The sequence below is a fragment of the Doryrhamphus excisus genome, linkage group LG15 (assembly GCF_037039965.1).
Source record: "Doryrhamphus excisus strain RoL-2023G ecotype Guam linkage group LG15, RoL_Dexc_Guam_v1.1, whole genome shotgun sequence".
Classification (NCBI taxonomy): Eukaryota; Metazoa; Chordata; class Actinopteri; order Syngnathiformes; family Syngnathidae; genus Doryrhamphus; species Doryrhamphus excisus.
The window spans coordinates 10,747,623-10,759,972 of record NC_136371.1 but is presented as its reverse complement, the minus strand read 5'-3'; the positions used below and the strand labels follow the sequence as shown (position 1 = coordinate 10,759,972).

Below are 12,350 nucleotides of genomic sequence, written 5' to 3'. Positions count from 1 at the left end.
TTACTTCTGCACAAGTATGGACGTGCGCGAATGTAAGGAGTGTTGACGCTTAATTAAAATAAGTAATATTAATACTAATATGACTAATATTGTTTATTATTATTTATTAATATTGTTTAACGTGTTTACAGTATATATCAAAGAAAACAAACGGAATAAGTCAAGCCTCCCCTAAATCGTAAGAGAGGTCACAAGGCTTTGTCATACATCCTGTACTGTAGTTATTGACCTTCTGTGTTGCTAAAACAATGCTTGCTGTGCCTTATAATTACGTACACCGCGGACAAAGATGTATTTACTCATGTTTTTTTCAGAAGGATAATTTATGACTTGAGTGCTTTCTTGTCTGCTTTGACTGACAGATGAGATGCAAAAACAAAACATACAAATGACAAACGATTAATTATTCACCACGACAGGAGATGCATGATTTCCAACAATTTTAAGCAATGTACTTGATTGTTATTGTTATTTCATAATTTATACTCATCCTTCGCCCTATTCCTTTTCATTTCGGGCATGCTGAAGTGTAAACACGCCATGTTCCTCCATGTAACTTATTAGCACGCCGGAAAATAAATAAACCATAAATCAACAGCAAAGAAAATACATTACTGTGGCTATTTATTGGTTATTACGAATTTCTTACAGGCAACACTGCGGACGACCAAGTCTTTTGGGGTCCCGAGTGTAAAATACGCGGAAGTGACAGGCGGAAGAAGCCTCGGCGGAAGCGGTCTGGTCTGTCAAAGGAGGAAACATTTAGCAGAATTTGACACAAATAGAATAACCTTATCAGAACTGCAGCGATTAGCCCCCGTCTTGTTTGACTCCACAAATCCATTGCGATGATCCTGTTAGAAATCAATAACCGCATCATAGAGGAGACGCTGTCGTTGAAGTTCGATAGCGCATCAAACGGGTGAGAATCATTGTTACACCTGGCTAGCGTTGCTAACTGCGGCTAGCTTCCCCCTTTAGCGTTTCTCTGCTTATGGGTGCAGTCGTTGATGTTGTATGGGATCGTTTACCGGGACCGGTGAAGGTTTACAGAACCGAGAGAGTCAGTAAAGTTGTAGTAATATGTATGTGGGGGGAAAGATCGAATGCGCTAGACTGTCGGCTACGACTGCTTCGCCTCTAGCTGGGGTGTGTCTCAACGATCCGTGTTGTCAACCCCAGTCCATGATGTTTCCCCTGAACGTTCGCTTGACACATTTGGCTTGATAAATGCTATTTTTTAAAAAGAAAGTAGCTGCATCAGAATTACTAATTTAAATAAAGCTGTTATAGCAAGCTAACTTGCTTCTTTGTAATGGGAAAACGTTTTCTGTTCCCGTCTGTGATGTTTGGGTCGTTTTGTAATAGATATTATCATATTATATTTGTCTCAAAAAGATGTAATATGATAGCTTTTATAGCAGTCCCTGTACAATATTTATTTAAAACTATTTTTCCTTGCCTCTTAAAGCAACACAGAGCCCGACAGTAGGCGTTGGATAGCTCGCTAGCTCGCTAGCTAACAGCTTCCGCATTCCAGAAGTCAAGCTGAGTCAAGTCTGAGCTGCACTTAGAGATGCACTCTATTAGAACATGCATAGAATTCAACTTAGGCAAGCTGCAGCAGCATCCACCTCTTAAAGTCCTAGTTTATGAACAAAACCCTCAGTAGTATTTTGCAGGTTATAGAGTATAAGGTGCAATAATCTGTTGAGACAAGTACCAGGTTATTATTTTTGTTATAAAATCTGTTGGTAAAAGCTTACCTTTGATGTCTTTCTTGCAGAACAAAGCCAGAGGCTGTTGATGTGACGTTTGCAGGTAAGATAGGACATGTCATCAAGTACCGTGGTTACAATCAGACTCCAAAATGATTGTAAATAAGTGACTGTAGTAGTTTTGTTGTACTTTTTGACTGGACGAGGACTTTTCAAAGACGATTTCCATGAAAAGTCATGTGATCTGAACATGTCAGTGTAAAACCTTCATCAGAGCATTCCTGATTTTTAGAATATGTCAATAAAAAAGGCACTTTGATCACCTTTGGTTAATGCTATGGCTGTTAGTCTTGACTTTGAATTATGTTTGGTGTCGTTTGTCGAGGTGTAGAAATGAGAGCTGAGTCTACACATTGTTAAAAGTAGAACATGTGGTCTGTCCATGCTGTCCTTCTCTTGTAGACTTTGATGGTGTCTTGTACCACATCTCCAATCCCAATGGAGATAAGACCAAAGTGATGGTCAGCATCTCCCTCAAGTTCTACAAGGAGCTCCAGGAGCATGGGGCCGATGAGGTATGACACACACATTTGTCCTACTTTCAAGTAAGCGGAAAATAAGGGAATGAGGTCTGCAGTACTTTTACTGCCATGTAAGGGGAAAAAAAAAACACGCAGCTGCCGAGGCCTCCAGTAGAAACAGGAAATGCGTCTGAGGCGCGCTCGCCACAGGCAAGGAAGTTGCAGCCACTGTACGAATGCTTTGGCATACGTCAAGGCACCTTTTTATTCTTTAGGCTGATAGAAGAAGCAGCTTATTCAAATACCTGATTTCCAAAATAACAAGTGACTATTAGAGACAAGGTCCGCCTTCCAGTCTGACCCCTTTAATTAGCTCCAGATGATACCACCCTCCCAGCCTGGTTATTTAGTTGTGGTATGGAAATGTTGTTTGACTGCCTCCCTTTTTTTTTTGTTCAATTTTTAAAAAAACACTAGTTATGTTTTACAAAGTATGCATCAGTCAGCCTTTGGCTCAGATCTGCCACCTGTGGACTTCAGCTGGTGTTGCACTTTTTCGGTTGAAGCTCTTGCAGATGCAGAATGGAGTTGTGGAGGAGGCAGGGCGTTGATCTTTGTGCACCTGGTCCCCAAATAGCTCCAAGGGACTTGCGGACATGGTCGTGCCGCCAGGTGTAATTACTACTGTTATTTTATGATAGCTTTCCAAAAGATACCCAGTGGAGACATACCAAAATGCCATTTCCCAGTGATTGTTATGGAATATTCACTGACTAACATCCAAATACCTTTGTTGTTTTCAGCTGCTGAAGCGAGTGTACGGCAGTTTCCTGGTTTCACCAGAGTCTGGTACGTTTATGTGAATGTCTGCTATCTCTTTCCAGTCTCTACCTGCCGCTTCACATCTGTTTCCCAACGTTTGTCCCAGAAAGTGATGGTTTGACAGTAAGTCCTGCTGTTGTTCCTTGCAGGCTACAACGTGTCGCTCCTATATGACCTGGACACTCTACCAGGCAACAAAGACCAGGTGGTGCACCAAGCCGGGATGCTGAAAAGGAACTGCTTTGCCTCCGTTTTTGAAAAGTACTTCAAGTTCCAGGAGGAGGGCAAAGAGGGCGAGAGGAGGGCCGTGGTCCACTACAGAGATGATGAGTCCATGTATGTGCAAGAGTTGAATGATGTGCCCCCTTTTTTTCAGTGGTTAAAGCGCTAACTTTTTGATGCTCTCAGGTACGTGGAGGCCAAGAAGGACCGGGTGACGGTGGTATTCAGCACGGTCTTCAAAGATGATGACGATGTCATCATCGGAAAAGTCTTCATGCAGGTGTGTGTGGGGGGAAAAATGTTGTAATTGTGTACTAAATTGTATTGGTCGTGTTATGAAAATGTGTAATGATATTTTACACGGAAAACTCTCTCGTTACTTTATGGCTAATTTACTGTACACACCAATTTTAATTTTCATGTATCCATAAGGCTCGGCTCAGGCAAAATGTAGTAATGTCAGCCATTTTTGGAGATTGTTGCAGCCTCAAATAGGCCTGAGGTTTTTGCAAAAATTGTGATGGAAGTTTTTTTTGCAGGAGAAAGTGAACGTTTCAGTAAATATAAGTGGCAACTTGTACCCGAGGAGTTACGTGATGCAAATTAATGCACCATTCTAAGATAAAGCTAGCTCAGCACTGATGCTGGTGTTCAGTATGAAGTGTCCATTATCTGAATCCAGGAGGGTCTCATCGCTGACGAGTTCATGTTGCAAAGTGACAAAACACAAAACTGTTGATGAATGTAGGAGTTCAAGGAGGGTCGGCGAGCCAGCCACACAGCCCCCCAGGTGCTGTTCAGCCACAGGGAGCCGCCTCTGGAACTCAAGGACACGGACGCGGCCGTTGGGGACAACATTGGGTACATCACCTTTGGTGAGTTCCTGCGCTGCTAATTTATCATTTTCCGACACGACTGGCGTGATACTACTGAAGGCATGCTGTGCTGTTTGCAGTCCTCTTTCCACGTCACACCAATGCCAACGCCAGAGACAACACCATCAACCTCATCCACACCTTCAGGGACTACCTGCATTACCACATAAAGTGCTCCAAGGTAAGCTGGGAGGCGGTTTTGCTGGACTTGTTGTTTCTGTTGCATCATCTGATAAGAGTTCGAGTTAGTTTCACATTGCTGCACCTGTTGTCATAAGGGCATAAATTCTGCTTTAATAACAGGCTTTTAAAGAGTCACTGTCATTTTAGTTCCACCCTCCATCCTCCTCAATAGCAGGCATGATACGTGGAGTCATCACACTGGTTTTAGAGCTGACGGTGGGCGTTTGGGTACACATGACTCCTACTTCCTTAATGGACCTGTCCATTGTAAACGCATGTTTTGAGCCACTTTAATGACAAATGTGTGTGTTTGACTTGTGCAACGTTATGTGTTCCGCCGCTAGATAATGAAGTCAGATATTTTCGGGAGACAGGAGTCTGTGTGGGCGGATTTACAGATTTATGGACGGGCGGTTGTGTCTCAAGAAGACAAGAGAACAAACAATAGTATCCTCTGTAAAGTCTTGTAGCAATAAATGATGATGAACATCTTCTATCCACTCATTCCTCTGCAGGCCTACATTCACACACGCATGAGGGCCAAGACGTCAGACTTCCTCAAGGTTCTGAACCGTGCGCGACCCGATGCTGAGAAGAAGGAGATGAAGACCATCTCGTACGTAGCTTCTCTCCGTCTCTGCTGATCAAAATGGGAGTGGGGGAAATGACCAACCACATGCTAGCATTAAGACTAAAATACAAGGCATTCAGACGACTCATTCAGACAGCGATTCATGTCGTATCCTACGCTGGTCACTCGGTGTCAGTCATGTCACTGTACTCTTCGGTGAGACACACAAGCACCAGACTTCTATTGCAGCTTTGTATTATCGCACAACAGGCACAATAATTCCTCCTAAGGTAAAACTCAACTCCTGACGTCACTTCCTGTCCGCTCACCAGTCAGCTCCTCCAGCACCGGAACACATTCACAGCAACACACACCAATTATGTCTACTATATTAATATGAGTGTAAAGGTGACATTTTTAAAATGTCATAAACAGGTTTTCTTTTGATAGTATTCCATTTTTATATAAGGAATCCTACTTCCTGGGTATTGAAGCAATGAGCCATGATAAAGGAGGGATTACTGTATAGCCTTTTTCTGCTCATTTTGTGTATTTCAAGAGTGTATTACAAGTTAGCCAGGGAGGAGTTTTTACTGGGAAAACCTTCAGACTTTTGCAAATACATCATTTAAGTACTGCAAATGTAACCACCCCAAGCACAGAGCATCGTTCTGCAGTTAATGTGTAACTCCACCAAGAATGTCGACTCATTCTCAAGTCATCAACAGATAAATGCCCGCACGGCCCCAGTGTGTTAATTCCTCCTCTCTTTGTCAGTGGAAAGACCTTCTCCCGCTGAGGTGGAGCCCCAAGAGAGCTCTGAAGCCATCCTGGCCACACCCGAACGCACCACGCTTCGACTCGGCGCCTCGCTGGACAGGCCTCCAGGAAGCCTCTAAAATGCCCCACACAGCCCATCCAAAACAGTCCTGTCTTGTTTTTGTTGTTTGATTTCTTTATAATGAATAATAGAATTGGTCAGAAAAGCCAAGGCTCAACATAAAGAAAACAGGGCATTCCCTTGCTTTGCATAGTTAAAGAGAATTATTAGTCCTATATAAATATATATATGAAAAAAAACATTTTTGATACAATATCTTTGACTCCATTTGGTACTCTTACTTGACCCTCACCATCTAATATTCATGAGTTGCTTTCTACCCTCCCCTCTGTCGTGTCATTGTCATTTGAGGAAAAAAATAAAACACTCATACAAAAAAGTGGAGGTAACGACCAAAGTTATTTTTCCTTTGGGTGTCCGAATTTCATCCTTTAGGCCATTTGTGTCCTGTAACATAAACATCCAATAATCTGAATTTAAGGCCTTAAAATTTATATTTCAAACTGTACTAATGTTAAAAAGTTACACTAACAATTGTAGGTGGGATCTAGTGACAAATGTCACCTACGCACAGTTAAAAAAAAAAAGGGACAACCATGCTAATTAGATTAGTCATAAAGATGGATGAGAAGACCAAGGATTTTATTTCTCATTCTTTATTCACAGGAGAAAAGTGTTGCCTCAAGCTTCTTCCTCTTTGCTCTCATTCTTGGATTTTTCCTCTTCAGATTCAGAGGAGGAAGATGAGGACGAGGAGGAAGACGAAGACAAGCTCTTCTTAGTTTTGGGAATTTTCTTTCCAGCAGGGCCGTTGGCTGGCTTGGTCGCCGCATCCGCTTGGACTTGAGGAGCTTTCGAGCTGATGGATTCTTCCTGCTCCTCAGCTGCCCCTCCATCAGGCTTGTTCCAGTCTTGGGAAGGAAACATACAAGGTTCAGACTTCCGCTCCAGCCTTCAGAACCGACTCTTGTCTTGCTTTTGATTGGCTAAAATCACGTAGCATGCAGTTAGCAGTTATGGTCGCCAAATGGGCCGATTTAATTTCACAAATTCAATTCCACATTCTTGATTTGTTTAGGCAGCCGCATCCGGGACTTACCGGCGGCCAGCGCATCTTCTATTGAAAACTCCAAGCTGTTAGGGAAGAAGAGGATACAAAACACACAAAGTTTAACTTGTGCTTGTGTGATACAAATACGCCCGTTCATCCAGTGCAGGGGTGTCCAAAAGTGCGGCCCGGGGGCCATTTGTAACCGTGGCACTGTTTTTAAGTGGCTCTTGGCAAGTGCAGGTTGTTTTATTTTGAAAAACTGTCAAATGATTAGATAAAAAGTCCTAATTATGAGATAAAAACTCACAATAAGATGTCATAAAAAGTTATAATTTTGAGAAAAAGAGTTTAAAGTATTAAGTCAAAATTTGAGATTGAAAAAAACACAATTATCCTTCCATTTTCTATACCGTCTATACTCATTTTATGACAAGTCAAAATGATGAGATGAAAAAATATATGTCAAGATGACTTTAAAAAACAAACACAAACTAATTAAGGTGTTTAAAAGCTAGTTAGACGCCAATTCATGCATGTAAACATTCACTACTGTTCCTGGTGGTGTCTGCCATCATGACGGGGGGGGGGGTGTTAAATGGCCCAAATAGTTTAACATAACTGATATGCAAAATATGAGCTTGTTTCTGACAGCTAGCGTTATCGATATTTTGGCAACCAAATGATACTGAGCGAGTGAGACCTCATCAAACTGCACGGTGCTACAATGAGCAAGAAGGTCAACTCCAAGGAAAAAACATTTGGACACCCCAGGATGGGGTACAAGATCTTTCTGATAAATACTGGCTTTTCACCTGTCTTCATCGCCACACATGAGTCGCTGGTAGTTGTTGATCTCGGCCTCCAGCCTCATCTTCACGCACAGCAAGTCCTTGTTCATCTCCGCCTGGTTCTCCACGTGCGCCCTCACCTTCTTTAGCTGCTCCTCCAAGTCCAGGATCATCTGGTTCAGGGGGGCCAGCCGCCGACCGTTCTCCAGCTTTGTGAACCTCAGGTTCTCCTCCAGATTGTGGACCTGTGGAGACGCCAATGTTTATTGCCACTCTTCCAGGTGTGGTTTGAGTGCAGGTTGAAGGTGTAATGACGGGGCAGTGAAGGAATGCAGGTGTCTGTCTGGGACGTCTCACCGTGCTCTCCACGCCCTGAACCTTGATCTCCAGATATTGCTTCTCCCTGAGCAGATCTTTGAGCTCCGTCTTTCCGGTCTGCAGCACCTCAGTGTTCTGGGCCTCCTCCACCTTGATGTTCTCAAACTAGAGATGAGGAACACGGTGAGGTCCACAAAGGAAGGCAGGAAGAAGGAGAAGGTTGAGGTCTACCTTGCTCTGGTACCAATCCTCCGTCTCCCTCAGGTTGGTCACGGCTAGTTTGTCGTACTGAACACGTATGTTGTAGACAATCTTGGGCAAGTTGGAGCTAGGGGTTTCAACCTCTACGTTCACCTCCGACGTCTTGATCCTATCGCGCAGGTTGTCCACGGCCTACACACACACACACACACACACACATTATTAACACAGCTCTGTCCATGGCTGTGATGTTTCAGCCTCACATTTTTGTGGTCCTCCTCCGAGATGGCCAGCTCGTCCTTCACAAGCTCAATTTCCTTCTGCGTCTGCTTATTGTTCAGCTTGGTGTCCTCAATGTTCTTCTTCAGTTCCTCCAGGTCCTTTTCAATGGCTTTCCGGGCCTTGGTTTCGTCGTGAAGCCTGTGAAGGAACAGACACCGTGTTATTCCCATGGGAATTGACGCTTATTCACCGGATTATGCACAAACTTGTTCATGAAGTCAGCGTTGGCCAGCTTGGTGTTGTCAATCTGGAGCAGCAGCTTGGCATTGTCCATGGTGATGGCCTTAATCTGAGGGAATATGCTCATTAGAGGAGAGGATGAAGAATATTTATGAAGAGAAAGAGGGCAACCTTATCCTTGAGTTTATTGAGCGGCTTCTCCACCTCATCCCAGTCGCGACCTTCTGGGGCTTTCCTTTTGGCCAAGATCTCATCAATCTCATCCTTCAGCTGCTGGTTCTCCTTCTTCAGCTGCTTCACCCTGTCCAAGTATCCGGACAGACGGTCGTTGAGGCCTCGCAGGGTCTGTTTGTCGTCCGCTTGGACCACGGGAGCAGACGGAACCGCACCGGAGTCGCGCTCAACGTGGTCCTTTCGCAGCACGTTGCGCAGACCCTCCAGGCTGGAGACCGACGCCCTGGATCCTCTCCCGCCGGCACCACCGAACATGCTCGCAGCCGTGTTAGAAGGCATGACGGAAGAGCAACCACGCTTAAGGTAGAACTTGAGGGTGGAGGACAGCTCCGGGTGAGTTTTATACCCTTTTTAACCACACCCAGTGATGCAAGTTCTCCTACATCATTTCGCTTTTCTTTCAGGATTGGACACAAGCAGAGCAGGAGGGCGGAGCCTCGTGGTCCACCGCCTCTTTAAATCCAGGTGAGGGTCTCGGGTACCTTCACTTGACTTCCTGCATCCTGCACCTTCACTCCTCAGGATGTTCAAAGGCAGAGATTACAGCAGCCAGTCGTACACGCCCGGCGGCCCGCCCCTGCCTAGAAGCTACCCGACTGGCAACCTGGACTCAGCCGGCAAGTCCAGGGAGCGGGACGACATGGTGGGACTCAATGACAAGTTTGTCAGGCTGATTGAAAAGGTGAGTTATAGCAAACTCTGCTGCACGGTTATGTATTTACACGGGGGGGGGGGCAAAGTTCTAATTAAAGAACTAAAGCTTTTTTGAAAAATTAGGTTAAGAGCATAAAGTCCATATATTATGGCAATAAAGTCATATTTATATATATCAATATATATAATAATAATAATAATAATACATTTTATTTAAAAGCGCCTTTCAGGACACCCAAGGTCTATATATATATATATATATATATATATATCAATATATATCAATATATATATATATATATATATATATATATAACAAAGTCAGAATTACAAGAAGGAAAAAAGAAGAAAAAGAAAAAAGTGGCAATTTTACGAGAATAAACGCTGAATATCATTTTTAATAGAATAGAAGGAAAAAAGCTGAAAGAAACAGAACAAAAAAGAATTGAAATATTAAAGAAAAACTAAACAATTTTTAAAGATGTAATAGTATTATTAAATGGGGGGGCTGTCATGGCTGTCATTAAAAGGTAGGACCTTTATACGTGTCAATCAGTAAAGTTATGAATGCATGATATGATGAGTATGATGTCTATGAAGCTAATAGCAGGTACAGTATTCAAAAACATTTCATTGCGCCCCCGTGTGGACAATTTGTTAGCCTACAGTCTAATATATATGTTTTGCTGTATTGGTATATGGTATTGCATATATACAGTACATATGTTGAAAATGTATGAATATAAGTTAAAAGTTGAAAACTTCTAAGAATGGACATTGGATCTTAAGGAGGTTCCAAGAAGGCCTTCAAAATGCAAAAAGAAAAAATGGGAGTGAAACAAAAACATTTTTGAGAAGCAATTTCTTCCGAGCATCAAAGTGAACTATTCTGTTATAAAGTTGAAGACCGAGCCGTCATCGTCATTCATGAGCAAGCGGCCATCTTTGTGTCTCAGGTGAAACAGCAGGAGGACGAGAACCGAAAGCTGGACACCAAGCTGAAGATCCTGAAGGAGCAGGAGGCCTACCAGGGCAAGGTGGAGGGCGTGGCGAAGCAGCTGGAGGAGGAGCTGAGGCGGCAGATTGACAAATTGCTGGATGACCACGCCAAGCTGGAGGATGAGCTGCGCGGGAAGCAGGAAGAGTTGGAGAACACCAAGGAGAGGTCAGCAGGGTCGGAGTGGTCATGAGACGTGGGGGCCGCCATGACTGGTGTTTGACTCCTGCTTTGGCTTCAGGTATGAGGATGAGTTGCTGAAGAAAGCGGAACTGGAGAATGACTTCATCATCACCAAAAAGGTAAGCGTATCGTTTGTGATGTTTAGGACGATGCGTAACGTCTGTGTGCGACAACAGGATGCAGACGAAGGTCACCTGGAAGCTGTACATCTGACGCTGGAGTTGGAGGATCTCATTGGCCAGTTGGAGTTCCTCAGGGTCGGCTATGATGAGGTAAAGACAACTTTTATTTTCTTCAACGACTTTTCTGTTAACCAAAGCGCTCCTTTGCAGGAGATCAAAGAGCTGGAATCTCAAATCCACAACGAGACTGTGATTTTACGGGAGAACGCCACGCGGTCGCTGGACATGGACGAGATTGTGGAGAGCGTCAAGAGTCAGTACGCCGACATGGCGGCTCGCACCCGGGAGGAGGCAGAGCAGTGGAACCGGAAGAAGGTGAGGAGCAGGAAGAGATCAGCAGTGACATTAATGTTGCTTGAAGGTCCTCCTCCTGCCCTCAGATGGATGTCATGCTTCTGAAGGCAGGACAGCGTGAACAGGAAGTCCGGGACGTAAGGCGGGAGATCTCAGACGCGGCGCGCCTCATCCGGAGACTGAACGGCGACCTGGATGCTCTCAAAAGGAAGGTTCGTTTTCAAGCAGTCTCAGCTGCATCTGCTCATGCGCCTCCTCCATCTGGTCTCTTCATCACCTCCACCCCAGGAGGACACCGTGAGGAAGGACATCCAGGATGCAACTACAGAAGGCGACGTAAGCTTGGAGAGGGCCCACCATGACATTGCTCAGCTGGAGGAGGCCTCGAGGAGAGCCAAGCATGATCTGGCCGGTCAGATCCGGGAACACCAAGAACTGATGAACCTCAAGCTGGCTTTGGACATTGAGATCGCCACCTATCGTAAGCTGCTGGAGGGCGAGGAGCAGAGGTGCGTACGGGCGGCTTCATTGAAACCTGGGAAGAAAGTAGATCCTTACGCTTCTTCTCTTTGCAGGATGAACCAGCTCGTGTGTCACTCAGGTGAGACTCAAACTAGCATTTTTACATTAATGGAAGAATCATGTCAACATAAGAGGTTGTCGACATAACCAGAAGCAAAACTGCCACTGCAAGAATTAGTTTTCAGGATTATAGCAAAAATGCAAAATACAGTGGGACCTGTTTATGTTGATGCCTATCAGACGGACTCACGTCAACATAAGCGGTTGTCGACATAACGAGCCATTGCAAGATGCCGTTTTTGTTGTAAAAATGGCAAACAGAGCGGACCAGGAAGTGGTCTGCTCACACATGGAAAAGAGATCAGTGTAGAATTGCCAGGACATGAAACGTAATCCAAGTCCACGCTGACCCACGTTGGGTCCCGCTAAATCCAAACCTTTCTTCTGCCCAGCTTTCTAACAACCAAGCAGCCGACCACACGCTTGCTCACCTGCCACCTGAGAAACCAACCACCAACCTCAGCGCAGAGCTGTCCTATCTAGTCTCTTTGTGAATCAGCGCAATGCCATCCATACGCTTTTCCTTTAGGAATAGCGAGCCAAAAGTACGCTTTTTATTATCTTGTCTGTCTCTCACCTGCAGATATGGCAATAAATAAATGATGCAACATGACTAAAATGTCTGCTGGGCGAAGCCTTTGTTGTTTTAAT

At 44.4% G+C, this 12,350-nt stretch overlaps 3 protein-coding genes across 3 annotated transcripts; 2 read left to right on the top strand and 1 right to left on the bottom strand.

The window, feature by feature from the left end:
• Nucleotides 1-692: 692 nt before the first annotated feature.
• Nucleotides 693-6,138, top strand: arpc2 (actin related protein 2/3 complex, subunit 2). Its single transcript, XM_058051238.2, has 10 exons — nucleotides 693-922; nucleotides 1,787-1,821; nucleotides 2,181-2,293; nucleotides 3,043-3,088; nucleotides 3,211-3,397; nucleotides 3,470-3,563; nucleotides 4,032-4,158; nucleotides 4,239-4,339; nucleotides 4,857-4,957; nucleotides 5,690-6,138. Exons 1-10 carry the CDS (start codon nucleotides 849-851, stop codon nucleotides 5,709-5,711), a joined length of 900 nt encoding a protein of 299 aa, XP_057907221.1. The 5' UTR covers nucleotides 693-848; the 3' UTR covers nucleotides 5,712-6,138.
• A 282-nt stretch (nucleotides 6,139-6,420) lies between these two features.
• On the bottom strand, nucleotides 6,421-9,086 carry LOC131104579 (keratin, type I cytoskeletal 18-like). The gene is made up of 8 exons (XM_058051898.2): nucleotides 8,745-9,086; nucleotides 8,600-8,682; nucleotides 8,375-8,531; nucleotides 8,142-8,303; nucleotides 7,950-8,075; nucleotides 7,617-7,837; nucleotides 6,853-6,887; nucleotides 6,421-6,664 (listed from the first exon to the last, which is right to left on the bottom strand). Exons 1-8 carry the CDS (start codon nucleotides 9,084-9,086, stop codon nucleotides 6,435-6,437), a joined length of 1,356 nt encoding a protein of 451 aa, XP_057907881.2. The 3' UTR covers nucleotides 6,421-6,434.
• A 244-nt stretch (nucleotides 9,087-9,330) lies between these two features.
• On the top strand, nucleotides 9,331-12,154 carry LOC131104712 (intermediate filament protein ON3-like). The gene is made up of 9 exons (XM_078796593.1): nucleotides 9,331-9,489; nucleotides 10,418-10,626; nucleotides 10,700-10,760; nucleotides 10,818-10,913; nucleotides 10,974-11,138; nucleotides 11,204-11,329; nucleotides 11,406-11,626; nucleotides 11,693-11,718; nucleotides 12,092-12,154. Exons 1-9 carry the CDS (start codon nucleotides 9,331-9,333, stop codon nucleotides 12,097-12,099), a joined length of 1,071 nt encoding a protein of 356 aa, XP_078652719.1. The 3' UTR covers nucleotides 12,100-12,154.
• The last annotated feature ends 196 nt before the right edge of the window (nucleotides 12,155-12,350 follow it).

What these genes read in the sequence shown, in the direction of transcription:
- arpc2 (XM_058051238.2), top strand. Translation starts at nt 849, where the DNA reads ATGATCCTGTTAGAAATCAATAACCGCATCATAGAGGAGACGCTGTCG. An exon ending in CCTGGTTTCACCAGAGTCTG is followed by an intron (nt 3,089 to 3,210) that starts GTACGTTTATGT and finishes TGTTCCTTGCAG; the next exon opens with GCTACAACGTGTCGCTCCTA. An exon ending in TACAGAGATGATGAGTCCAT is followed by an intron (nt 3,398 to 3,469) that starts GTATGTGCAAGA and finishes TGATGCTCTCAG; the next exon opens with GTACGTGGAGGCCAAGAAGG.
- LOC131104579 (XM_058051898.2), bottom strand. Translation starts at nt 9,086, where the DNA reads ATGCCTTCTAACACGGCTGCGAGCATGTTCGGTGGTGCCGGCGGGAGA. An exon ending in TTCAGGGCGTGGAGAGCACG is followed by an intron (nt 7,838 to 7,949) that starts GTGAGACGTCCC and finishes GCGTCTCCACAG; the next exon opens with GTCCACAATCTGGAGGAGAA. An exon ending in AGAAGATGCGCTGGCCGCCG is followed by an intron (nt 6,665 to 6,852) that starts GTAAGTCCCGGA and finishes TTCCTTCCCAAG; the next exon opens with ACTGGAACAAGCCTGATGGA.
- LOC131104712 (XM_078796593.1), top strand. Translation starts at nt 9,331, where the DNA reads ATGTTCAAAGGCAGAGATTACAGCAGCCAGTCGTACACGCCCGGCGGC. An exon ending in TTGTCAGGCTGATTGAAAAG is followed by an intron (nt 9,490 to 10,417) that starts GTGAGTTATAGC and finishes TTTGTGTCTCAG; the next exon opens with GTGAAACAGCAGGAGGACGA. An exon ending in TTGGAGAACACCAAGGAGAG is followed by an intron (nt 10,627 to 10,699) that starts GTCAGCAGGGTC and finishes CTTTGGCTTCAG; the next exon opens with GTATGAGGATGAGTTGCTGA.